General features: G+C 36.4%; 1 protein-coding gene and 1 non-coding gene across 15 annotated transcripts in view; both read right to left on the reverse strand.

Annotated features, from left to right (window-relative positions):
- Positions 1-26,585, reverse strand: part of CYRIB (CYFIP related Rac1 interactor B) — a 175,266-nt gene that overhangs the window by 17,322 nt on the left and 131,359 nt on the right. For 8 of the 14 annotated variants that reach the window (XM_031013736.3, XM_031013737.3, XM_019032515.4 and 5 more), the window contains 3 exons: positions 20,453-20,535; positions 12,462-12,583; positions 3,343-3,448 (listed from right to left, as the gene is read on the reverse strand). In XM_031013736.3, the coding sequence (XP_030869596.1) occupies positions 3,343-3,448; positions 12,462-12,583; positions 20,453-20,525 (301 nt within the window). In that variant the 5' untranslated portion in view covers positions 20,526-20,535. Of the gene's footprint in view, positions 1-3,342; positions 3,449-12,461; positions 12,584-20,452; positions 20,536-21,439; positions 21,523-26,585 lie in introns of all 14 variants that reach the window. The other 6 variants (XM_031013740.3, XM_031013742.3, XM_031013743.3 and 3 more) reach the window with 3 other exon arrangements.
- LOC115935692 (small nucleolar RNA SNORA25) lies at positions 9,691-9,817 on the reverse strand. Its single transcript, XR_004071311.1, has one exon. It is a non-coding gene; the product is annotated as a small nucleolar RNA SNORA25 (small nucleolar RNA).

Genomic DNA, 26,585 nt, shown 5'->3' on the forward strand with positions numbered 1-26,585 from the left:
AGAACAAGCAAGTATGGCAAGTTTACTGTAGGGTCCAGCCCCACAGGGTCGGTGGGGTTCTCCCCGTGTGCAGAGACGAGAGAGTGTAGAAATAAAGACACAAGACAAAGAGATAAAAGAAAAGACAGCTGGGCCCGGGGGACCACTACCACCAAGACGCAGAGACCGGTAGTGGCCCCGAATGCTAGGCTGCACTGATATTTATTGGATACAAGACAAAGGGGCAGGATAAGGAGTGTGAGCCATCTCCAATGACAGGGAAGGCCACATGGGTCACATGTCCACTGGACAGGGGGCCCTTCCCTGCCTGGCAGCCAAGGCAGAGAGAGAGAGGAGAAAGAGCGAAACAGCTTACATTATTATTTCTGCTTATCAGGGACTTTTAGTACTTTCACTAATTTGCTACTGCTAACTAAATGGCAGAGCCAGGTGTACAAAATGGAACATAAAGGCGGACTAGGAGCATGACCACTGAAGCACAGCATCACAGGGAGATGGTTAGGCCTCCGGATAACTGCAGGTGGGCCTGACTAATGTCAGACCCTCCACAAGAGGTGGAGGAGCAGAGTCTTCTCTAAACTCCTCCGGGGAAAGGGAGACTCCCTTTCCCGGTCTGCTAAGTAGCGGGTGTTTTTCCTTGACACTGAGGCTACCGCTAGACCACAGTCCTCTTGGCAACAGGCATCTTCCCAGACGCTGGCGTCACTGCTAGACTAAGGAACCCTCTGGTGGCCCTGCCTGGGCATAACAGAAGGCTCGCACTCTTGTCTTCTGGTCACTCCTCACTATGTCCCCTCAGCTCCTATCTCTGTATGGCCTGGCTTTTCCTAGGTTATGATTATAGAGCGAGGATTATTATAATATTGGAATAAAGAGCAATTGTACCAATTAATGATTAATGATATTCATATGTAATCATATCTAAGATCTATATCTGGTATAACTCTTCTTGTTTCATATTTTATTATACTGGAACAACTCGTGTCCTCGGTCTCTTGCCTCGGCACCTGGGTGGCTTGCCGCCCAGATTTACCAAGGCAGTGTAGTTAAACCCTGTCAGCAAAACTGAGTATCTTCAAATTAAGCAGGTAATCCTTGCCCTGTCCCACTGTAAGTATGCAAACTGGCAAGGGATCAGGGTCCTTCTTCTGAAGTATAACCCATGGTGTATCTGTAGTGCTCAGGCCAAGAAACCTCCTTAGAACTGCAAGATTCTGAAGGATCATGTGTGTCTTCATAGTTGCATGCTGCTCCATGGTGCTGTTTGCGCTGGAATAGCACCCATGATGGGACACACACCACGAGACCGATTAATTCCCATGGTAAAAATATAACACTTAAGTCCAACTAGTTTGGCCTATTTTACAATTATTCTTTGTTTATTGGGATATGCTAAAAGACCAAGATGAGCTTGAATAGCATCTGAGCACCATCAAAAGCAATTTAACTATAAATGCAGCCAGAAACCAGCATAAGAAAAGCTGTATATAGTAGACAAGACAACCAAGACAGAAAACCTAGGCTGATTGGGTTATAAAGTGCAAAGCTACAAACTATAGAGACTCTTGATTGAAAGACAAATATTGTAAAATAACTAATACTAAAATTGGGAAAATAAATTACAATTCTTATTTCCAGTAAGAAAAAGATAATTTACACAATATTTCTATCCAAACTACTATCTGTCTTAACATTACATTTAACAGGCTGCACTGCATCTAAAGGAAAAACAGCAAGTGTCTCACTTTTTTTTAAGAACATAGGCATTTTTAAAAAATGGAACTTCAACTTCAGAAGTTACAAATACAAATGGCCAAATAGCAAATATAAATATAGTAAGATATTAAAAAACATGAAGCAATAAAAACTTATTACAAACTAGAAAGCACAAGTCCTAACTAATGGAGGCAGAGATGGTTTGCCATGTGGTTCTGGCTCTCTAACGTGCAGATCAATTATTGCTAGTTGGAGGCTTAAAGAAAAAAAAAAAAAAACAAAACCATACAGTGACCAAGTGTTAAACCTGGCAACTAATTAGAAATTTTTAAAATTATGTGGGCCAGACAAATCACATCTCTCAAGTCTAAATTTAGCTTTTGGGTCCCCAGTTTGACTTCAGTCTTACAGTATATACCCCCTGGTTTCTGGCTTATGTATTTAAAAAACAATCACAGTATGATTTTCTTATGATTAATTTGTAATGTTTATACATTTCAAAAATTCAAACTATATGGAAGTACGTGTTTTAACTACATTCAAATCGTCCTAATTTCTGACACACATCTATACTATTCCTCTCCTGTGTCTATTCACTGTACAAAATAAAGTGCTTCACATTTACAACTTTAAAATCAAACAAAGAGCTAACTGGCTAAATCTTACCTGCTCTGCCTCCTCCTCCTCCAATAAAGGGAGTTCCAATTTTGCTTACTCATATTGAATACACAATTCTGACCTTTGAATAATTTTTCCCAAGCAAGGGAAAAAGCAAACTGTTTTGAATTCTTTTTGCTTTAATAACTCCCTAGACAACTTTGGGTATATCATTAGCTTTCTATTTCTTTCTTTCTTTTTTGAGACAGGGTCTCACTTTGTCACCCAGGCTGGAGTGCAGTGGTGTGATCACAGCTACTGCAGCCTTGACCTCCTGGACTCAGGTGATCCTCCCACCTCAGCCTCCAGAGTAGATGAGACCACAAGCATGTGCCACCACACTCAGCTTATTTTTGTTTGTTTGTTGTTTTTTTTTTTAGAGACGGGAGTTTGCCATGTTGCCCAGGCTGGTCTCGAACTCCTGAGCTCAAGCAATCTCCCAACCTCAGCCTCCAAGTGTTGGGATTACAGAAATGAGCAAGCACACCCAGCCTATTTCTCATCTTCTACAGTTTTAGATACATAAATTAAGCGTAACCAGTAAAAATTTCAATGAAAACCTCTTTGATTTCTTTGGATGCTAAAGGGTCCTATTATGAGAAATCACTTGGTAGAATCTCTCCATCGCTACAGTAAGTCCTTTTCCCATATATGGGAAAGTAATCCTCAGGCCCTTGGTTAGTCAAACTTTTGTGTTCTCAAAATCATTTAAAATCAATGCTCAGATTCATGTATGTAAAACGACAGATGATGAGGAAAGTAACTTGCGGACAAAAATGGTCTAAATGAATTAAAAGGCCAGGGTTGAAAGAAGATTAACTATAATCTTACAGTCTAACAAGCTTGCTTTACTTATAAAACAGATACTAAGCCAAATTCAGCATTATGAACATAAAAAACTCTAAACTTCTGGAATGAATAAACATCTTTTTCACTAGGGAAGTCACAATTACAAAACTTTCAACTTACCTAACCTCTGAGAAAATTCGTAAAATTTCTTTAATTTGCCTACTAGTGGAACAACTGCACCCCATGCCTTCTCTTGCAACTTCTCATCTGCTGGATGCTGAATTGCCTTCAAAATCCAAAGAATAAAAATAGTTAGAGTTAAAAAAAAAAAAAAAAAGGTTCATTTTTACATTAAAATGTAGGCTTTAGCAAACATAGGAAACCCTGGTATAATCCATAAAATATAGAATATTGAACCTAGGAGTGTTGAATATTTTTTTTTTTGAGAGAGCGTCTCACTCTGTTGCCCAGGCTGAAGTGCAGTGGCGTGATCTCAGCTCACTACAACCTCTGCCTCCGAGGTTCAAGTGATTCTCCTGCCTCAGCCTCCCAAGTAGCTGGGACTACTGGCATGCGCCACCACACCCAGCTGAATTTTTTTATTTTTAGTAGAGATGGGGTTTCGCCATGTTGGCCAGGCTGGTCTCGAACTCCTGACCTCAGGTGATCCACCCACCTTGGCCTCCCAAAGTGCTGGGATTATAGGCGTGAGCCACCACGCACGGCTGAGTGTTGAATATTCTATATTGAGTGCTAAGGGTGAGTCTTCTCAACTCCACAGACACTCCACAGGAGTGCTAAGAGTGGGTCTTCTCAGCTCCATAGATACTTCAACCTTAGTTACATACATAACTAACATAATACATTCTTAGTTATCCTTGCAATAGATATGAACATAATGAAAATTTTAAAATGGTCCAATATGTTTGTTAAATATATTATGCCTTGGTGCCCAGCAGATCCACAAAAAAAAATATTGCATATGTTTCCCATATCACAGAGTCTCTTAGTATTTCTTTGTCAAAGAATTATTTTAGCAGTAGAAAACAAAACTCAAAAAGTAAGACAATAAGATGCCAACTCTGGGAACAGGCTAAGAAATTTCCAATAATTAAAATTCCAGGGTCTAAACTAGCATTAAGAAAACTACCTACGACTTAAGAACCTAAATCAAGCTGAAAGTGTGATTTAAGAATTGTCAGCTGGGCGCCGTGGCTCACGCCTGTAATCCCAGCACTTTGGGAGGCTGAGGCAGGCGGATCACGAGGTCAGGAGTTCGAGACCAGCCTGACCAATGTGGTGAAACCCCGTCTCTACCAAAAATACAAAAATTAATCAGGCGTGGTGGTGTGTGCCTGTAATCCCAGTTACTCAGGAGGCTGAGACAGGATAATTGCTTGAACCCGGGAAGTGGAGGCTGCAGTGAGCTGAGATCATGCCATTGCCCTCCAGCCTGGGTGACAGAGCGAGACTCTGTCTTAAAAAAAAAAAAAGAAAATACAAAAAAGAAGAATTGTCACAGACACTTATTCTCTATAACTAAAATCCTATCCTATTCTAGATAATAACTTTTCTCAGGCTTTCCTGAGTAAGATGAAAAACTAGTTTCAAATCTGAAAGGGAAGAAAATATAATCTAGAGATCCTTAATATAAATGACTTCTTCTATACCCAGTCTTTCAAATCATTAAGTAATCTTTTCTGAATAGAGGGTTATTTCCAAAAATACATTTTTTTGTCTTTATCTTTCATTTGCCCATAGATGTTTTTTGTACTCCTTTACAGAAGTTAACATGTTCTTCAACAACCTGACTTACTTTCTCTAACATCTTGAAACAAACTAAACATACCATCTGAAATTCAGAACTAAAGCAGGGACCTGCTTATAAACACTATCAAGAGGTTATATGACATGTCTCGATACTCCCAAGGCACTAGTATTCTGACTCCATCCACACAAAAAACAAAAATTCAGGAAAGCAAAATAAAATTGAACCCAGACAGATCTAATGGATGCTGTGAACAAATTAGCTGCAAACTGAATTAATGGGCTATATACTGGTTAAGCAATTTACTTTACAAGCTTGGCACCATTTTCAAATTGATGTTTTATTCAATATTTTTAAATGATGCTTAAACCCAATAGAAGCCTGAAGTCAATCCTACTTATGTCATTAATCTAGAAATATTATAATATTGAAGAAAATCTGACATTACAACATGTAACAATCCTTTGTTCATATTCTATAGTAATAAGAACATTTCAAAGAGACCTTGATATGCTGATATATATGAAAAAAATCCTTTGGCCTCAGGCCCAGACTTGGTAATGATTTCTATCAGGTAGTAAAAATTTGTTTCTTGTATTTGTTATTCAGCAGACAAGTAAATAAGCCTTTCTGTCTGGTGGCAGCCATCAAATAAGCCAAGATGGGTACACACAAATCCATCCAGGAGGCATGGAGGAAGAAGTAGTTTGATGTAGTGTGCTTTCACTGATGGCAATACCATCAGCTCTCTTCTCTCCACAGAGATCCTGGCCCCACCCAGCCCAATAAAGTGTGCAGACTAGGCCACACAAGGTTATGTCATATATAGGATTTGTGTGTACTGTGGCGGCTGAAAATGCCCAGTTCCTAAGGGTGCAATGTACAGGTAGCCTGTCCTTTATGGTGGTAATCTGAAGTTTGCTCAAAGCCTTCGGTACATTGCTAAGGAATGAGCTGGACACCACTGTGGGGACGCGTCCTGAATTCTTACTGGGTTGGTGAAGATTCCACGTACACATTTTTGAGGTTTTCCTCATTGATCAATTCCATAAAGCTATAGAAGAAGTCCTGACACCCAACAGATCACCATACCAGTCTATAAGCACAGGGTGATGCGTGGGCTGACATCTGCCAGCTGAAAGAGCAATGGCTTGGATGGTCCCTAAATTCCACAAAACTGTGTCTGGTTCTTGTCATGCAGCTTGGAGAAGGTAGAATGCTCTCCAGCTCCACCTTCACCACTAGTATATGTTTGTATAATTAACATCTAATAAACAATTTACGATAGTTATGTCTGTTTACAGGTGTTACTTTTCAAAAACAGTCTGCAGATTATTTCATGAATGCTTTGTCCAATCATAAAACTTAAAGTGATAGTATGTCTTCTTTCTAGTAAGATAAACTTTGGAGCTACATGTCAAGTGTTTAAAACATGCTGTGTGGTGCAGGAGGTTTACAATAAATTCTTTAGCTCTGCAGATTTGTCTGGTGCATGTGATTAATCTTACAGCTTTATTGGGGTGATGGCAACACTGTGCTGGTTTACTTTCAAGTGGCTGGGTTCAGCAAGTACAAACTTTTTAAGTTTAGTTTTGCTTTAGACATTTGCAGAGTGGGAGGAGGATACCTTAACCCTATGTCGTGATCATATGTAGAAAAACATGGACTCAAATAGAATCCACATTTTTGAATTTAATCTATTGTTCCATTTGTATGACTCCTGTTTCTGAGAGAAAAGTTTCCAAAAATGCCACCATTTCTCAGAATAATAAACGTGTTGCAAGAGGCTTTTCTTAGAATGAAACAAATCTGGGTTAACCTAAACAAAACTGCCTCAGTCTCCACAGTAGCATTTTAAGTTCACATAAAAGTTCCAATGCCATAGCTCTATAGAAATCAATGGATAGTAGTCAGTAAGGCTATTTACACTGGCGTATTGTGAAACTGAATGTTATATAAATATGAATTATTAACCTTAACTTTTACAAACTACTAACCAATGCTAGGATGGGAAGCCAGTAAGCTTTAGATAAATACCTTTCAAGTGTGAGGGTAGAAAAAGTCAACTTTGATCAAGTTTTTAAAATATTTATCAGTAACACTAATTTGTGACCATTATGAATCCCTTCAGCCACATCGGGGAAAATAGTTGGCTATTCAGAAGTATGTACATCATTCTTAGACCAGTTAGCCTTACAAATAAAAACATCTTGAGCCAACCCACTCTGTCCACACTCACAGGCTACAGAGAAAAGTCATAATTGAAGCCAATATAAGTTCCTGGTTTCCAATCTAACCGTATGTGTTGTGTGCAGTTATTTTTCTTGTCCCTGCTCAAACTACCCTAAAATCCTTATCATTCCACAAAGCTGGAACATCAGGTATGTGCCAACATTTACATACCACCACAATGCATTGCATTTGTTTTTATCACGTTTTTCCATAGACTAGGCTACTGTCTACCAGGGTAAATTTGAGTGTGAAGGAAATGCAGAAAAGGAATTGCACAATTCTTCTCAATTCTGGATTTGCTGGCTTTAATTTAAATACTGATTTCTATGGACTAATTTTTCTCCTATCTTCTCTATGGGATTCAAAAGGCTTGGTTAACTGATTTCCAGGGAATATTCATAGAAAGTTCACAGAAGTTCTTGAGATCTAAATTCCTTTCTACTAAAAAAAAAATAATAATAACTTAAACCACACATTTTGACTGTATATAGAGATTGTTCAACTAAAGGAATAAATGTCTATTAAACTAAAAACAGTAACAACAACAACAAAGCAAACAGACAAAACTTATAATTTTATTTTCTTCTCTTAAAGAAGTCAATCCTATTTTCTTGCAAGGATCTAAAAATGCTTTTCTAAATATCAATTCATTCTCACAATATAAAAATACTCTAGCAAATGTCACCCATTTTCATAACTGGACGGAGATAATTATTTCCCTGCCCCTGCCTTGCCTAGATTTAGAACTGAAGACACTGGCTGCTCTCTTATAATAAACATTTTATGGTTCTTCCTTATACTTCTAATTCCTTGTCCTCTCACAATAATTTACTCTGTTAGATAAGGTTTTGGGTCAACACCCATTATAGCCCAACATGCAAAAGGGCACTTAGTAAACGTCAATGGTGAGGTTATTACGGAGCAGGTATAACTTATTTTCAAAAATATTAAACTGGCTGTGCACACTGGCTCACGCCTGTAATCCTAGCACTTTGGGATGCTGAGACAGAAGGATCGCTTGAGGCCAGGAGTTCAAGACCAGTCTCGGCAACACAGCAAGTCTGTCTCTCTGTCTCTATTTATTTATTTTGATGGAGTTTCACTCTTGTTGCCCAGGCTGGAGTGCAATGGTGCAATCTCAGCTCGCTGTAACCTCCACCACCCAGCTACAAGTGATTCTCTTGTCTCAGACTCCCAAGTAGCTCAAATTACAGGCATGCGCCACCACACCTGGCTTTTTTTTTTTTTTAGTAGAGATGCGGTTTTACTATGTTAATCAGGCTGGTCTTCAACCCCTGATCTCAGGTGATACACCTGTCTTGGCCTCCCAAAGTGCTAGGATTACAGGTGTGTGCCACCAAATCTATTTATTTTTTTTAAATTTACAAAAAAAAAGTTAAAACGGTTAGGGACATATTACATTAATGGAAAGTACTTATTTCCCTCTAGGTGGTTAATCCTAGACAATAAGCATTGTTTATTTAATAGATTCTATCTTAAATCAAATTTTATTCTATTTAATAATGTTTAAAAAATTATTTAAACTAAAATATATTAATATATAATTCAACATTATTAGTATAGTAATAATAAGAAAACTCTCAGTTCATTTTAGCTTTGTATCAGACATGGTGCTATGCTGTTTACATGGATTGTCTAATTTTATCTTCATAATAACGCTGTGAATTGCTTCCACATTTTTGCTACTATGAATAAGGCGGCCATACCAGTTTTTACATTGACATTTCCTCTTAAACTACAGTTGTTTGCAATGTTTTATAAAATATAAGTACCTGGTGCAAGAGCACAATTTTATAGTTTTTTTTAAATATACTTCAAACCGACCTCCAAAAAGACTACCCATTTTACAATACTTCTTGCACTAACTGAGATTACTGTTTCTTCACAAACCAACCAAAACTTCTTCACAGTGATGTGCACTTACTAGCAAAGCTGACCATTTTTTGTTGTCTGTGCTTTTTTGCAGGTAGAATAGTTGGCTGCTCTAAGTCTTATTAATTAACACTATTAGCAATTTAATTATTGACCTATGACTGTTGTAACACATCAGTTATTTGTATATTTGGTGTATATTCATCTTTTATTTGTACATTCCTTTCTTAATTTGTTTCTCTACTCTTCAGAAATCTTTTCTCTTTGTATCATTAAACCTGCATCAACTTCTCAACAAAAATTTCAACTGCTTCAAGTTACATATTTGTCCCCGATCTACAGTAGATTTAAATGCAGCTTTTCCATTTTTTAGCTTACATATTTTTTATTTCAATGCCTATTTCTCTTTTATTACTTCATTTATCAACGTTTAACAATGGTACCTTTCTTTATAAGTTGTTTCAAGCCTGGTAAGACGAATCACTTACCATTGCTTTTTACTTTTCCCTTATATTTTGGTGTTCTTCAATGTTATTTTTCTATGTAAACTTTCTCTTTTCTTTTAAACTTGGAGACACTTACTTTCTCACATCACCAATCATGGACTATTTTTGAGTGAACTATGCGTGGCTATGTCTTGTATTTCCTCAGGAAAACAGCACTACTGAGTGACTACGGTATCCTATGCAAAACTTCAATCTTTGGTCATAGCATTACGAGATCCTGGTTTCCCAGCCCTAGAAAGTCTCTTTGATATATCCTATATATAAACTTTTCTACCACTATACTCTATTCCAGAAGATTACAAATGAATCTTAATATGCATTAAATCAAATATATAAACAGACTTTAGAGAAAACACTATTATTATTATTATTTTATTGTAGAAAGCCTTCCCACACACAGAAGCAGAATAATTCTCCCAATCGGAAGTACTGCAATTAAAAAAAAAAAAAACAAAAAAACCCAGGCTGGGCACAGTGGCTCATACCTATAATCCTAGCACTTTGGGAGGCTGAGGCAGGAGGACTGCTTGAGGCCAAGAGTTCAAGACCAACTTGGCCAACAGAGCGAAACCCCATTAAAAAAAGCCTAAGAGTTCTATATTTAAAAAAAAAAAAAAGAAGAAGAAAAAAAAAAAATGAAGAAGAAAGAAAAAAAGAAAGCCTGGGCGCGGTGGTTCATGCCTGTAATCCCAGCACTTTGGGAGGCGGAGGTGGGTGGATCACCTGAGGTCAGGAGTTTGAGACCAGCCTGGCCAACATGGTGAAATCCCATCTCTACTAAAAATACAAAAATTAGCTGGGCATGGTGGTGCATGCCTGTAATCCCAGCTACTCGGGAGGCTGAGGCAGAATTGCCTGAACCTGGGAGGTAGAGGTTGCAGTGAGCCGAGATTGTGCCACTGCACTCCAGCCTGGGTGACAAGAGTAAAACTCTGCCTCAAAAAAAAAAAAAAATCAAACAGGTAATGAATAGTGTTTGTCTCTATAGCGAGTAAGATTTTTCTCTTCATAACAACAAGCTTTAAAGAAGTTTAATGACCTAACACTTATAAACAATTTAAACTAATTTGTAGCACTGATAACCATCATAAAAAATTTTACCAATTAATTAAGATCCTACTAAATCATTTAAATCTTTCACTTCCACAAATGTTTGATTTTTCAAAATACATTTAAATGTTTAGAGAACTTGAATTTCACAGAAATGCTTATATGCCTTAGTTACTGAAATCTTAAGGTTTTACTTGAGCCAATAACAATGCCAAGACCAAAGCCCTTGTATTTATTTGTTCAACAGCTAACCGCTTACTAAGTGCTGTAAGTTTACAATGTACTAGGTGCTGATAATAACAAAATATATAAGAAACCAGGTTTACCTTCCTCAAGCTGGAAGTACAGTGGTACAGAGATAAACACTCAATAGTAATGTTTTACCTCCCCCCTGCCCAAAAAAAAGAATGGTTCCCACAAAACAAATGTGTATAAAGTGGGCAAAAGAGTAAGAGGAAGTAGGAGATTATAGGGGGGCGGGGGGAGGGGGGGTGTTGAAGAAAAAAATGAAAGGAAGGGCATTCCAGACAAAAACAAAGGAAGGGTGCATATCAACAAACAGAATTCACACCAGAATTTCCCTCAGTTAATGACACTACGATCTGCTAATGTAAAATAAAAACAAGGGCCAGGCATGGTGGCTCATGCCTGTAATTCCAACACTTTGGGAGGCCAAAGCGGGTTGGGGCCGGAGGGGATCACTTGAGGCCAGGAGTTCAAGACCAGCCTCGGCAACATGGCAAACCCTGCTTCTATTTGGCAGGGGATTAGCCAGGCATGGTGGTGAGTGCCAGCTACTTGGGAGACTGAGGCAAGACGATCACTTGAGCCCAGCAGGTTGAGGCTGTAGTGAGCTGTGGTTGCACCACTGCACTCCGGCAGGGTGACGGAGCTAAACCCTGTCTCAAAATAAAATAAACACCATGGAATCATTTAACTCTCTCTCTTCCCTTGCCCTAAACATTTGGTCAATCACCAACACATGTTCTGAATCACCACCTTCTGGTGTCTGCACTTGATTCTGCCTTCACTAGTACTCCAAATGTCAGAAGAGAAATCAAGGTGGATATGGAATGTATGCCCCAAAGAGTGACCCTGATGACCTCTGCACTCTTTGTTATAGACAATAATAAACAAAACAGAGGATGGGAAGAATCAAGAAACACAGCACGGGCAATGGCTTCAAGAAATGCAGTAATGAGAAGGGGAGAGATGAAGGCCCAGGGGACAGGGAGTTCCTCTGTGTAGTTCTGGACACCTAAACATGGATATGCTACAGGGAAGAATTCAGTAAAAGAAAAAAGATAGAAGATTTAATTAAGAGAAGAAATAATTAAAAGAGTAGTTTCAGAACACGATGAAGAACAAAGGTAAAGAAGTCAGTCTTGGAAAGAAGCAAGGACACAGCTTCTTCTGAAAAACAAAAGAAACAAAAAATGAGATGAATGCAAACCTGAAAAAGTTCAGCAGTTTCGGAGAGGAAAGCTGAGGGAGACCACACTACATATTTTCTTTGTGATGTAAAGTCATGGGGAAGGTGTACTGACTGCAAGGATGATTTCCACTTTCTCCTAGGAAGCACCACATAAATACTGCAAATTTCAGGTATAAGAGCAACCCAAAAAGTAAATAACATTTTCTTAATTTACAAAAACTACCTATTTATGGAACACAGTTTTTCCTTTTATGCTCATTTCACTGCAATCACTTCTGAAACAATGCCAAGTGAGCATCCTTCAAATATAATACTTAATATGAAATATAGAATTCTGAAGTCTAGAAAACAAGAGATTACAAAGAGGTGGGACAGTAAGTTTTAGTTAACTAGAAAATACATAAATGCGCTTTACCTCTCGTATTTCGTGGCCAGCTCCTCTGTATGACTGCAAGTCCTCCAAGATGCCTTCTGCATCTTTTAATACTACATTCACCTGATTATAAATTTCCTTCTCAGACTCTGTAGGCTGGGCATCTAAACAGCAGGAAAGCACAAGAAAATTTACAGTGACATGAATTTTTTAAAATACATGTGTAACTCTAAGCAATTAACAACCCAACTTTCCAAAGATGAGTTAATTCTAGTTAATGTTAACTTTGAACTTTTAAAGAAAAGACTAATACTTTTTCCATAGTTCTACATTTAAATGACTAGTTTCAAGTTCATAGATATTACAGAAAACAAGGGAACACCAAACATTATTAACTTAGTTTAAGTTCCAAATTAGGACTTGGTATATTAAACCAATCTGAGAATTATAATTAAAATTTTTAATTGTGATAGTTTTAACAATCACTTTTTCTACTACATTCATCACTATCACTGTAAATGCATCAGAAATCACAGATTTTAATGCAAAAGAAAGCCTACTAAAACATGTTGCTCATGTATAGTTTAAGACAAACTATTTTTATTTTCCTATAAAGTTCATTTGACTTTTAATGACTGAGTTTTGATATAAAAAAGTAAAAAAGCTTTAATAGTTTTTAGGTGCTCACCCCCTTTTCCAAGAATCACTTCGAAAGTGTCTCAACATATATGATATTATAGGTTAAAGAAGAGAGGATATATATATATCTAACAACAAACCCAAGAGAGTATCACTGAACTATTCTGCTGATGAACAGAAGGTCAAGAATCCTGTGCAGAGGAGTTCAAGTTATAAAACTGCTCCACAATTACTCAGCTGCTGAAAACTAGATACTTTAAGCTACACTACAATACTACTACTGAAATTTTGAAATACTAAAGAAAATCTGAGTTCCTACACACTCGGGAGTAAGAGAAAAATGAAGGAAGAATTACAGTTATAAAAAGCAGAATCAAGGACACAAACATATGGGCATTTTCACCACCTGTGGTGTTAGCCACAAAACATATGTTAATGAATGACTAAATCTGGATTTCTCTCTGCTTGACTCAAGTTAACAGAAATCTTGCTTTTAATAATACTGGTCATTTGTTTCTCTAAAGACAAATCTTTTATATTTTAAGGAAAAAGGTGGACTCTAAGAGGAAATGAAGGTTTCTTTACAAATCTTTCCAACTAGGCCACATTCAGCACCACAGGTAAGGCATAAAGCACTTAAAATCATAAACATTATGATTATCATATTTTAGAGAAAAATGACTGGCAGAATTCCTCCATGCTAAAATTTTCTCTTATGAGGGAAAAGGAATCAGTCCAAATTTATAAGATGAAGTAAGAATGTTTTTAATACTATCACACTGGTCTTTTAAGTTTAAAAATATTTTAACAAACAAGAAGGTTTTTGGTAAATCTTTGTCTACCAATCATATAAAATTAGTTAACTAGACTTTTCTGCTCCTTTTCACCTCACCACAAATACACAATGATTTATTTATTCCTTTACTTAGAACACTGTAAAGAAACTTTGTTTACACGTGAAACTGGGAGTAAAGATCCCTAAAAACTGTAACGTTATTTTCTGCTTGGAGCAAGTCATAATTCAATTCTACCTAATAAACCTGCCAAATAGTCAAAAATATACCACATATTTTTTTAAAATTCAATAATTACATTACCAAATTTTAAACTCAACATATGTAAAACAGTACTACAGCAACAATAAAGTAACATTCATATGTAAAGTCAACTTAAGAATGTGTTTACATATCTGTTCCCTTATTTTTCAAATTTCTTTTCAGAAATCATTTTTTAGGAAGAAAATACTGTGACAAAATAATTATACAAGAGGAGCCAATTGAAAAATTAAAAAGACTCTCTATCCAAGGCTACAAAGGTATTATCACTAGGAACAAATACTGATATTGCAAATAAATGGTTAGCTTTCTTATAGATCAAGCTTTGCTATTTAGCAGTAATAATTTACTGCTAAATATTTTACATTTAGCCAGACCATATTTTCCAATGTAACAGTTAGACATACACTCTTTTTAAAAAAGCACACTTCATAACTTTTATACTTACATCAGATTCAGTAGAGAAAAATATGTTTTACATGCAAAAAAAGACAGTCTTACACTTTTTCATATGGAATTGTGAAACTACAGACATAACATCAATAGTAGACACGTATTTAGTTTGAATTCATGAAGTGGGAATTCATGACAAAGGACAATAGTTTAGCTATTATATATCAAAGGTATCTGTGAAGTTTGAAAATGCTAGACTATGTATTTTAGGTGTGGTGACTAGCTGTTAACATAAAAATGTGACACTGAGACTTAACATACAAACGAAACATTATCAAGTAGACTTAAGTAGACCTTGTAAGTGGTTAATAACTAGTAAAGGTTTAATAAGTACCAAGAAATTTAAAAATAGAGGAGAAGATTTAAGTTTCCCTTTAGGGTGAGAAAAACACCCAGCACCACAATGATTAAACATTTTTTAGACTGTCACAGGAAAGTCACATTTATAATTTTGAAAGCTGCTGAAGACTGCTATAGAAATGAAGACAAACAGAAAATAGCAGACAAGTAAGCACTACTTTACTGAAAGCAAGTCATGCAAAAGGGTGAAATACTAGGAAGGGGGAAAAGCTGTATAAAACAAAGCTTTTTATTTTATTGTTTTCAAAAAACGGTACTATATAATGCAACCAAGACTTGTCACTTTGATTTTCCATAGAAAAAAATGGCTTTACTATTTAAAAAAAAAAAGTACCATTTAGTCAGCTTACAAAAGGACATGCAAAATTGCAAAATAATGTATCTACTACTGAGAGTAGACATATTCATTACTCATCAAGCTTAGTTTTTAAAGCTGTTCAAGGGAAATTAAGGCATGTTTCAATTGTTCTTATTGAAGGTAAATTAAAAATTTTATTAACTTCACACTAATTTCCTATAGGGTGGAGAGTAGAAAAAGAGTCAATATAACTGCTAAAATTGAAGTCATTATAATATAAAAAGAAGCAAAGATTAACTATGAAATGAAAAAATAAAAAGTCAACATAAAAATTATAATTGTGATAAGGGGTCTTTCTGCTTTAATTTTACATTAATTCATTTAATAAACCTACGCAATCTATCTCTGTAAGTTACATCAAGACAGAGACCAGAATGTACAGTATGTACCACTGGTACATCTGTAAACTCAGTACCTAGATTTTCTGTAATACATTTTGAATGAATGAGAGGGTACAGAGACATAAATAAGCCTCTGGCATTAATTAAAGGAGACTACTATGCTTTTTGATCTCTGAATAACTATGATCCTATATCATTTTTGAAAAATAAATATAAGAAAGATGACACCAGAATAAAGATATTTCAAAGTACAGGGCAAAACCAACTGAAACTATGCAAGAGATAAATGAAAAAATAAGTTAGAGTAGGTCCCAATATTTCTAAATGATAAGGGGGAAACAAGTAACACAAAGGACACAAGAACTATAGAGGAAATGCATGACTCAATGGAAAGGCACTATAACAGAATCAGAGAAAATATACTCTATTTCTCCCTTAACAAATGACTACCTCTATTTACTCTCCCATTTTGATTTCCCTGGAGGTAAGTGAGTCAAGTTTAAAAGATACTTACTGAACTTCTACCATTTAAAAAGCACTATGCTAAGATTGGGAAAGGACACAAAACTAAATAAAAGTCTCTTTTCTCCCAAGAACTAGAATTTAGTGAGCTAGCAGATATGGAAGTTACTGAGGCTAAAGATTTGTCATTAGAATAAGCTATAAATTAACACTGTTGTTATAAAATAGGAAATTCCAACAACTAGAAGAGGCTATGCAGGCTCCCATTCAGTGCTTTTTTTTTTTTTTTTTCCAAAGACAGTTTCACTCTGCTACTCAAGGTGGAGTGCAGTAGAGCAAATCACAGCTCACTGCAAGGGCACACATCACTATTCCCAGCTAATTAAAAAAAATTTTTTTTTCATACAGATAGAGTCTTGCCATGTTGCCCAGACTGGTCTCAAATTCCTTGACTCAAGTGATCCTTTTGCTGTGGCCTCCCAAAGTGCTGGAATTACAGCCATGAGCCACTGCACCTAGCTCGATTGAGTGCTTTTTATATGCTGTCAATAGCATAAATGCTGCCAAATTTTATGGAGCAATTTTGGGCTTATATTTTAACTGAACTATTATTAAATAAAAACAAAATAAAACTTATCATATAGGTGTAATCTGTTCTAAGGAAAAAATCCTTCTATCAAGACTAAACGTTTAACTGAATACAGAATGACATTTCATGCCTTAAGGTCTCTGTCCATGTTGTTCCTTCTTTCTACTGTCCTTTACTATATTAGTTCAAAACATTCTAATTCACTCTCCAAAACCCAATTCAAACATCACCACCAGAAAGTCTTCCATGGTGGGCCAGGTGTGGTGGCCCACACCTGTAATCCCAGCACTTTGGGAGGCTGAGGCAGGTGGATCACCTGAGGTCAGGAGTTTGAGACCAGCCTGGCCAACATGGTGAAACCCCATCTCTACTAAAAATAAAAAAATTAGCTGGGTGTGGTGCTGCATGCCTGTAATCCCAGCTACTCGGGAGGCTGAGGTAGGAGAATCACTTGAACCCAGGAAGTGGAGGATGCAGTGAGCCAAGATCATGCCATTGCACTCCAGCTTGGGTGATGGAGTGAGACTCCATCTCAAAAAAAAAAAAAAAAAAAGTCTTCCATGATGATTCTCAATCTACTCATTGCCATTTAAAGTTAGTATCTTCATGAGCTACACGTTGAAAATAAATAATTTAAGTAAAACTGAGTTTTCTGGCAGGTGGGCACCCGTAATTCCAGCTACTTTTGGGTACTGAGGTGAAAGGGTCACTTCAGCCTGGGAGGTCAAAGCTGCAGTGAGCTGAGATCATGCCACTGCACTCCAGCCTGGGCGACAGAGACTGACCCTGTCTCAAAAACAAAACAAAACAAAATTATGAGCTTTCGTTTCTATCCTCTCCTACTAGATTGAGAGCTTCCAGCATGTTTGGGTTGTATCTTAGTTATTTTGCAACCCCAGCACCTACTGGCTGGTATACAGGAGGCAAGGCATAAATGTATGTTGAACTGAAGTGAAAAACAGTTACAGGGGTCATGAGAGGAGTAAATTAAAGGAATAATGATTTACTTTAAAGACAATCTTAATTTTGTAAACTACAAGATTCCATTAAATTACGTTTCAAATGCACTAGAGTATGTCATCTGTATATAATATGATACAAATAGCCAGGTAATCTGCATGAATTATTTCTATAGTCACCCAACTGCAGAGACATATTGGGATAGACTTAATCAATCAGATTAATAAAACACTAAAACTAAATTACTCTGGTGACATGAATATTAAAGTGCATCTAGAAATAAACAATGTAGTACTAATTACTCTAGCAAAAATAATGTGGCTTTAAGTTATTGAGAATTAGCAGATAACTATGTTGGCAATTTTGAGTCTGGTATAAAGCAGTATAAAACGGTTTAAGAGAACACCCATCTGATAGGCCAAGGTCACCATAGTAGCTTATAAGGTAAGCTTTTACAAACGCATATTTCCAAAAAGAAGAAAAATATACAGAGATTAAATTAAGATAATGCCAATGTTAGAATCAAAAGACAATGTATCTAAAAATCTAAATAAGAAATAACAATGGGTAAAGTCTAGTTTGGTATACAGTATGCTGTCACTAAATTTCATTTATAGTATATCAGTAAGTATAAAACCAGAAGATCTACATTGGCTGATATAGGCAACAATATCTGCCTTTACAGTTAACATTTTATATGTATTTCTGCATTATTGGTTATTACTGTTGTTTGCAATTTTTACCTTTTCCTGTCACTATTATTAAATTATAATAATGTACCAGGTGCAGTAGCTCACACCTGTAATCCCAGCACTTTGGAAGGCCAAGGTTGGTGGATCACTTGAGCTCAGGAGTTTGAGACCAGCCTGGGCAACAGAGTGAAACCCCATCTCTACCAAAAATATGAAAAATTAGCTGGGCTTGGTGGCATGTGCCTATAGTCCCAGCTACTCTGGAGGCTGAGGTGTGAGGATCCCTTGAGCCAGGTAGGCAGAGGTTGCAGTGAGCTAAGATTGTGCCACTGCACTCTAGTCTGGGTGACAGGGTAAGACCTCATATCAAAAAAAAAAAAGGGTGTGTGTGTGTGTGTGTGTGTGTGTGTGTGTGTGTGTGTGTGTGTGTGTGTGTGTATAAAATGATCCAACACTCCCACAGATTGGAAAGCCAAGACCAAGTAATCTTTTAAATACTACATTTAAATTCATGCTTCCCACTTGACCATAACATAATGCTAGGTTTACAAAAAGATCAAGTGCCAAGTCTTGAACAAGATCTTGACTATCAAAGTCAAGATTCTGTAAATGTAAGGAATTTGAGACAAAGAGGAAAAGGGAGACAGAATAGCAGAAAAAGACACAAGACCAAGTTTGAAACAGATGCAAATAAACTAAAATACAGCTCTAATGTAAGTTGCCTCATCTGAAAGAATATCTTCAAGTCAGCAATCTGCTCGACATCCTCAAGCTGATTAAAAGTCATGCTAAACATGCACTTAACATAGCACTGGTAAATTGTTGAGAAGGGTCAAGAAAACTAATATTCATCTAATATTTAATAGTATTTCCCCTAAAAACCCAATTTCCCCTGAAACCCAATTTCACATGGACCTGATATTGATTTACTACTCTTTACTAGCCTGTACACAGTACCCAAACTGTAACAGATCCTTTATAGAAATGGAATAAAAGTAGAAAATAACCAGAGACCACAAATTATTCTACAAAATGGAGATAGCTATAAATTGATGTGTTCATATGAACTGCCATGGTTTAGAATGATTCATAAAATAGAATGAATTACATAAAATTGTAAAAACTAAATTGAAGTTGGAGGAAAAGGCAGTGACTTTCTGGGGGTTTAAGTGATTTATTTGTTTTGTTTTTAAAATCAGAAAATGTCTTAAATTTTAAGTATATAAAAATACATTCTAACACTTAAAAATATAAGGGATCACATGATTAAAAACCTAAGAAATACCTCTTCACCCTTTCCTAACAATTTTCTATTGATCAGTTAAAATAGCATCATTCACACTAAAACACCAATTTAATAATTCTTCTCAATTTAACAATCAGACAAGCTAAAGCGATATCAACAGCCAAAAAAAGCAAAAGCTTTGCAACATGCACCAAGGTCAATGACACTTACCTGCCACTCTTAGACCATATTACAATAGGTCATGCAACATAAAACAAACAGAAGGCAAATTACTTAAAGGTCTGTGAACCCATTATTTTTCCTTTCATTTAGAGTCAGAAAAAATAAATTCCTGAAATAAATACATTCCATTTTTTTAACTTTTCAAATTATCTGCAAAGATTAAATAATTTAGGTTCACACTTACCTTTTAATATTATGCCCAAATTACTGAGCTCTGAATGGCCTTCATGAACAGATTGATATTTGAAATACTTAAATATGTACCCTAGAATAACTGAAACCTGTTCGATTTTTCTTGACTATAAGTTTTCCCCAAATATTGCTTCTATTAATAAATCTTGAGGTAGTACTTGTCCTTTCCAACAAAATTTTTTCATAAAAATGTTTTCATTAGAGAATAGATCGTAAATTACAAAATAATCTCCAACTAAGAGATATGAAATCTCTTATAAAAACTCAAAGACATTTTATCATCACAATTTAATCTATAAAATAGGACTTCCAGTTCTAGAAGGCACCAGAAATTTACTCAAACAATTCATAGCTCAGTCATGCAAAGCAGTTAAAAAGATGGCAAAGTGGAAACATTCATTTAGTGCAAGACAAACGCAGTCTACTGCAGGCAAAGAGAAATAGATATAAAATCATCTTCTCACTTTCAAAATCAAGGAAAAAATTTGGCCCCTGCTCAAGGTCTGTGCATGTCAAAACTTTAAGAAGATTCCCCATGTTAAGGTACCTGTCAAGACAAGAATGAGAAAAGAGAAAATATCCCTTTATAAAAAAGAACATCTGAAGTTTACTTAAAGAAAAATAGTAACAGGGAAAATGTTCATTAGGCCATGAATTCATTCTTCAGGTTACCCAGACTGTGCTCTGGCAGACAGCAAAACGGGTTCTCAAGGTGTTGATATGTAGGACCTAGAGGTGAAATGTGGTTTTCCTGTACACAATGGCACAACTGTTGCTCTAATTCTTCTCAAAATTCTCCCAAGACAAGTTTCATTAATGGCCTTATAATGAAAAATTCTTTAAGTATTCCAATAGTGCTAATATTCTGAAAAAGAAATTTCTGATCAAGAATTATTTACATGTAGTACTGTTAGTATCGCACTGAAACAACAATTTATTTCAAAGCCAAATATTAATACATTTGGCCATGTCTCACCTTTGCATCTCATCTTAAAACAGTATAAAACTTTCTTCCTGCATGCGATTAAATAAAGCATGTATTTCTAACCAAATTTGGATTGTCAATAATTTGTGGAGGTATGGAGACTACTGATTCAAGGTATGCAGCACAATTCTGATTTTTAAAATAAAATTATTACAGGATTATAAGCAAATATTGTTTGACATAGTCACTAAAGCATACTATTAGAATGTTCATCATAAGGCTACTTGCTTCATGGACTAATGAAAGGACAGCACTGGCTACAGACTCAACATGATTTTAGCAAATGAAAAACTAAATTATACATATGATGGTGATGTTTGCCTACGATTAAGAAAAAATCATGCAACCTTTGTTTGATTCCCATGTTTAATTAACAAATATTCTGGCTGGCCTTCACTGTGGTGAGTATAATTCATCTTTCACCTTTACCATTATGCACCAGCTGTGAAGGGCTAAAGAGACTTACTTTCAAAGTCCAAGAAAAAATGTGCTGCATTGTGGTCTATGTCCCTGGTTAGCACCTTAATGAGATTACCCATGCCAGCAAACCTAAAAATAAAAATGGCAACATCATTTAGTTCCAGTAAAAAATTTTAAGCAGAGGCCTGGGATTTGGCAAAGGCTGGCTTGCTCATAATTATCAACAGGTGCAGGTTTATATGCTTTTGGCATTGAGAATTTGGAACAACAAAAGCACATTTGGCTCTGAGTTTATAGCTCCTGTCCCTCTCTTCCACATATCAAAAAAGTTACATAAAGCAAGATGGGAAAAAAGATTAGATTTTGACATATAACTTGCAATATTTACATTTTATTACTATCTATGTTAGTGTTACTCCTTTAAAATTTTTGAGGCATATATTTCTCAATTTAACAGCAAAACTAGATTTCTCAAATAAGTAACTATAGAAACCATTTTTTTAAATAATAGGGATATTTTCCTTCTTGCAGAGTCAAATCCTATTGGGAACACAAAGAAGAAAGTATTCAAACCACATTTAACCATTAAAGCCTAAAGAAAGTTATCAATTAATGACCCATCTAAAAAAACTTTACCACGCATAAAATGTTTTTGATATCTTCTATCTCCTAAGATTAATCAAACTTATTATTTAACTCTTAGACTGAATAATCAACTATACACAACTATACCATGTATGGAACTTAAAAGTTAACACAGCAAACAGGTACAATAGGGAGCCAGCAATTATCACAACTTAGTAGGTTTGCGGAGGAAAAAAAGTGAAAATACGGCATTGGCATAAATGTTGCCCAAGATCTCCATAATGCAGTGAGGATGAAAGTGGGAAATGGGGTCAGAAACATCCAGGAAACCAGGTTCAAACCTGGAAGGCAGAGTAACAAAAGGGGAGGCAAACTATGGTATCACGACTACCCACATCCTCCTCCCTCCAACTGCTGTACTTTTCCTCCAATTGCTATGTGTTTTTCTCCAAAGATCCCGTTGCTGGCAAATGTAAATAAGGCAAAACATAAAACAATATTTTTATTAAGAAAAAAGACAACTTGCCACTCACTCTCATTATAAGAAGCTTGAAAAAAGTTAGCACTTCCCATCACCTGTGGCATCCCCCTCTTCCACCTACTCTCCAACATCAGCATATGTTTCTAACTGTAAGCTTCCCATGAGGAAATACAAATAGCTATTTGCTTCAGAGGTCAAAGTCTGATGTACGGAAACACAAATTTCTTACAAAATGTTAAAAGCAATCCAATTTATTCATATATGGTAAGTACTGAATGGTTCTTCCCTTTCGAAACAATATTCCCCCAATGGGGGAGGTGGAGATCTATCTTCTTTTTATATTAATATTTCTATTACACAGAATTTCAATGGTCTGATTTTGTAAAATACTTTACACAAGTGGATTAGGTGACATTAAGCTAAGAGGGAAATATTTAATATTTCGACTTAATTACCGTATACATTGTAAAACATTTAACAATACCAAGCTTTTATATTAAAGGAAAAGATAAACATTTTTCCTAAATCATCACACCCAAATAATTATCTCAGATTGGTTACTAAAGTTCTTCAATAGATGTTGGAAGAAACCATTTGGAAGTAGCATATTTCACAGCTTTAATTTTTAAAAGCTTTCCAACATATATGGAATGACTGTATCCAAACATATATACGTTTTCTCACTAACAAGAACTGAGACCAAATACACAAAAAATTACCTAGTGGTATCAAAATTGCAACTACAGATGAAAAATAAATCATGAGAAAGGACTATATTTTTAGTAGGAAAAAAGCAGCACACCATTTGGTTTTAGGAGTTTAATCTATGGAATCAAACCAGAAATTCGACTCTAGCTTACTAGCTGTTTGACCTTAAGGATGGTAGTTAACCGTTCTGGGGACTCATTTCTTGATTGGTAAAACACAGGTAATTATAGTAAATATCTTAAATTCCTATTATGAGGGTTAAATTAGATTAAGCACTGACTCAGCTTAGTGTCTGGCACACAGAAAACATTTAATAAATATTGGCTGTTGCTGTAATTAAAACCTAAATATCACAAAATAACCTTTTAAAAGTAATAATGGCTCTATTTCTTTTAACATAAACCTGAGTCCTTATCAACACATTCCAATGTTGTAAATCAGAACGAAGCCCATATTTATCAAGAATATTGCTGAAATGTTGTCCTAAAATTAGTTCTATTAACATCATCAGGTATGCATGGAGAAGAGGGAGATTAGGTTTCCTTACCTTTTTACCTGTATGCACACAGTCCAACCTTGGGGAAAATTTTGGAACTAGCCATGTATGTCTGCTCCATTTTCCTACAGCTTGTTCTGTAAACTTCTTCCTCTGTATATGGTTCTTCTTTCCAGGCACCCGAGGCTAATGTAATCCTCCCCTCCTCATACTTGGGAGTATGACCACTACATCAGACTTGGTCCTGACCTATTTGCTCTCATAAGGATTGAGAATTTCTTGCCTATTTATCCCATACACAAACACTTAGTTTGAAAATGGCTCAGTTGGCTGGGCGCAGTGGCTCACGCTTGTAATCCCAGCACTTTGGGATGCCAAGGTGGGTAGATCACAAGGTCAGGAGTTCGAGACCAGTCTGGCCAACACAGTGAAACCCCGTCTATACTAAAGGAGGCGGCAGTTGCAGGGAGCCAAGATCACGCCACTGCACACTCCAGCCTAGGCAACAGAGCTAGACTCCCTCTCAAAAAAAAAAAAAAAAAAAAAAGGAATTGGCTCAGTTTATCTAACACAGTGTTTCTCAGTCTCAGCACTATTAACATTTTGGGCTGAGGAGTTCTTTTGTTACTGGAGTCTGTCTCACATTGTAGGAAATACACCAACATCTTGGGCTTCAATCCACTAGATACTAGCAGCTACCCCCCCATACAAGCTGTGACAATCAAAAATGTCTCTAGATACCGCCAAATGTCTCCTGGGGGCAAAATCATCCAACTGAGAATCACTACAACAACTGTTGTCCAGCGCAAAAATTCGCTCTACCACACAGCACATAGGACAGATGCTACATAGGCAGCCCATATCACAATGTCTCTTTGAACAAAAACTCATGGAAGTTTTCAAAGCTCTAAAAACAGTCCCATTACAACATTATCGGTTCTCCTATCCTTTATAAGAATAAACAAAAAATTAAAACCATAACCCTATCTTGCTATATTTTAACCTGGCCAAAAACCAACCAAACAAACAAACAAAAAACCCTGCTGTCCTCTCACTGTGACTGTTTTCAACTAATATGACAGTGGTTAAACATCAGCTTAGGTGGGACCAGACTGCCTGGGTCTGAAACCCAGCTCTGCCACTTCCAAACTTTGTGACTTCAGTCAAGTGTTTTTTAACTTCTCCATTCCTCAGTTTTCTCATGTGTAAAAGGTGCATATTAATAATATTCACCTCAGAGGGTTCCTAAAATCATTAAATGGGTTAATATAAGCACCACATTTAGTGCCATACCTGGCAGTTTATTTACTATTACTGTTGCAGCTGTCAGAGCAACCTAACTAGCGGCTCTGTTCCCAGCAGCAGAACTTATGGAATGTGAGGCGTGGGCGGATGTGGCAGTCATACTTCCTGCCCTAGAGGATGGCAGTCTATCACAAGAGAATGAACCAGTATTACAGTGCAAGGTCTCAAAGAGTGTCCTGGAGTCATTAATTTCCTTCCATTCATTCCCGAGTTCCAGCTGTCACTTCTCTCAGTCCAGCTGCTTGATTTTCCTCTGGTTTTAAGATACCCTAGTTTTTTTAAACCAATACCCCTTTTAGCTGTTGAGTTGGATTTCTGCCATCTAAAGGAGACTAGTAAGATTTCTAAGTTTCGGATGAATAAATACATTTGATATGAAAGATACCAAAGAATTTAAGATTTTTTTTGAGACGGGATTTCACTCTTGTTGCCCAGGCTGGAGTGCAATGGTACGATCTCGGCTCACTGCAACCTTCGCCTCCCAGGTTCCAGTGATTCTCCTGCCTCAGCCTCCTGAGTAGCTGGGATTACAGGCATGCACCACCACCACGCCCGGCTAATTTTGTATTTTTAGTAGAGACAGGGTTTCTCCATCTTGGTCAGGCTGGTCTCAAACTCCCAACCTCAGGTGATCTACCCGCCTCAGCCTCCCAAAGTGCTAGGATTACAGGCGTGAGCCACCAGGCCCGGCCGGATTTAAGATTTTAAAGCAGACCCAAAACACTATTGATATATTTTAGAGGTAACAAATATCATCATTTAGAATAATAAACTAAGTCTTACTATCTGAATCTAGAAGGGAAAAGCTAAAGAATCTTCTTTCAAATTATTTTCTATTGTAAGCCTTGGATTTAAACTAAATATTGTATTTACTAAATAACCTAAAAATAAATTTAACACAGATTTAATATACAGAAACCAGACATGGTTTACCTCAGGAGTTGTCCTATTTCTGGTGGAATTTTTTTTACTATGAGCCCTTACATTAGACATTTGTTTCCACGTTGACAACTTATCTGGAAAGGAACACGCCCTTCCTGGCCGGTAGTCTGTGGAATGTATTTTTAAGCTAACAAAAGGCACTTAAATACATTAGACCATTTTCCCATAAAACATTTGAAAAGAAGTTTCCTTACAGAATAATAGCCAATAGAAACAACTATACCCTACAATTACTATAATATTTCCTCTATCTTTCTACAAGCTTCCTAAGAGATGCTGTTACTTCACTTACTTTTTCTCCTCAAGGTACTTTTTAATTTTGTCTCCTCTTCCTAGAATGCTAGTCCCAAAGATTTTCCCATGACTGGCTTCTTTCCATCCTTCAGGGCTCATCTTAAAAGGCATCTCTTTGAAGAGGGCTTTCTCTGCCAACCTTCTCAAAGGAGTTGCACCGGTTGCAACTTCTAGTGATAATCTTCTACCTATCTCTTCACTCAACTTATTTCTTAAGCATATTTATCAGAATCTGAATTTCTCTTGTTTAGTGTCAGTTTTCCTCACATCCAGCTTATAAACGTATTAAAGACTTGTGAGTGGCCAGTGAGAAGGAGGGGGAAGAAAGAAAAGTAACAAACACACTAACCAGCTTCACTTTAAATCAGGGTTTCTTAAACT

Source organism: Gorilla gorilla, chromosome 7 (assembly GCF_029281585.2).
Source record: "Gorilla gorilla gorilla isolate KB3781 chromosome 7, NHGRI_mGorGor1-v2.1_pri, whole genome shotgun sequence".
NCBI lineage: Eukaryota > Metazoa > Chordata > Mammalia > Primates > Hominidae > Gorilla > Gorilla gorilla.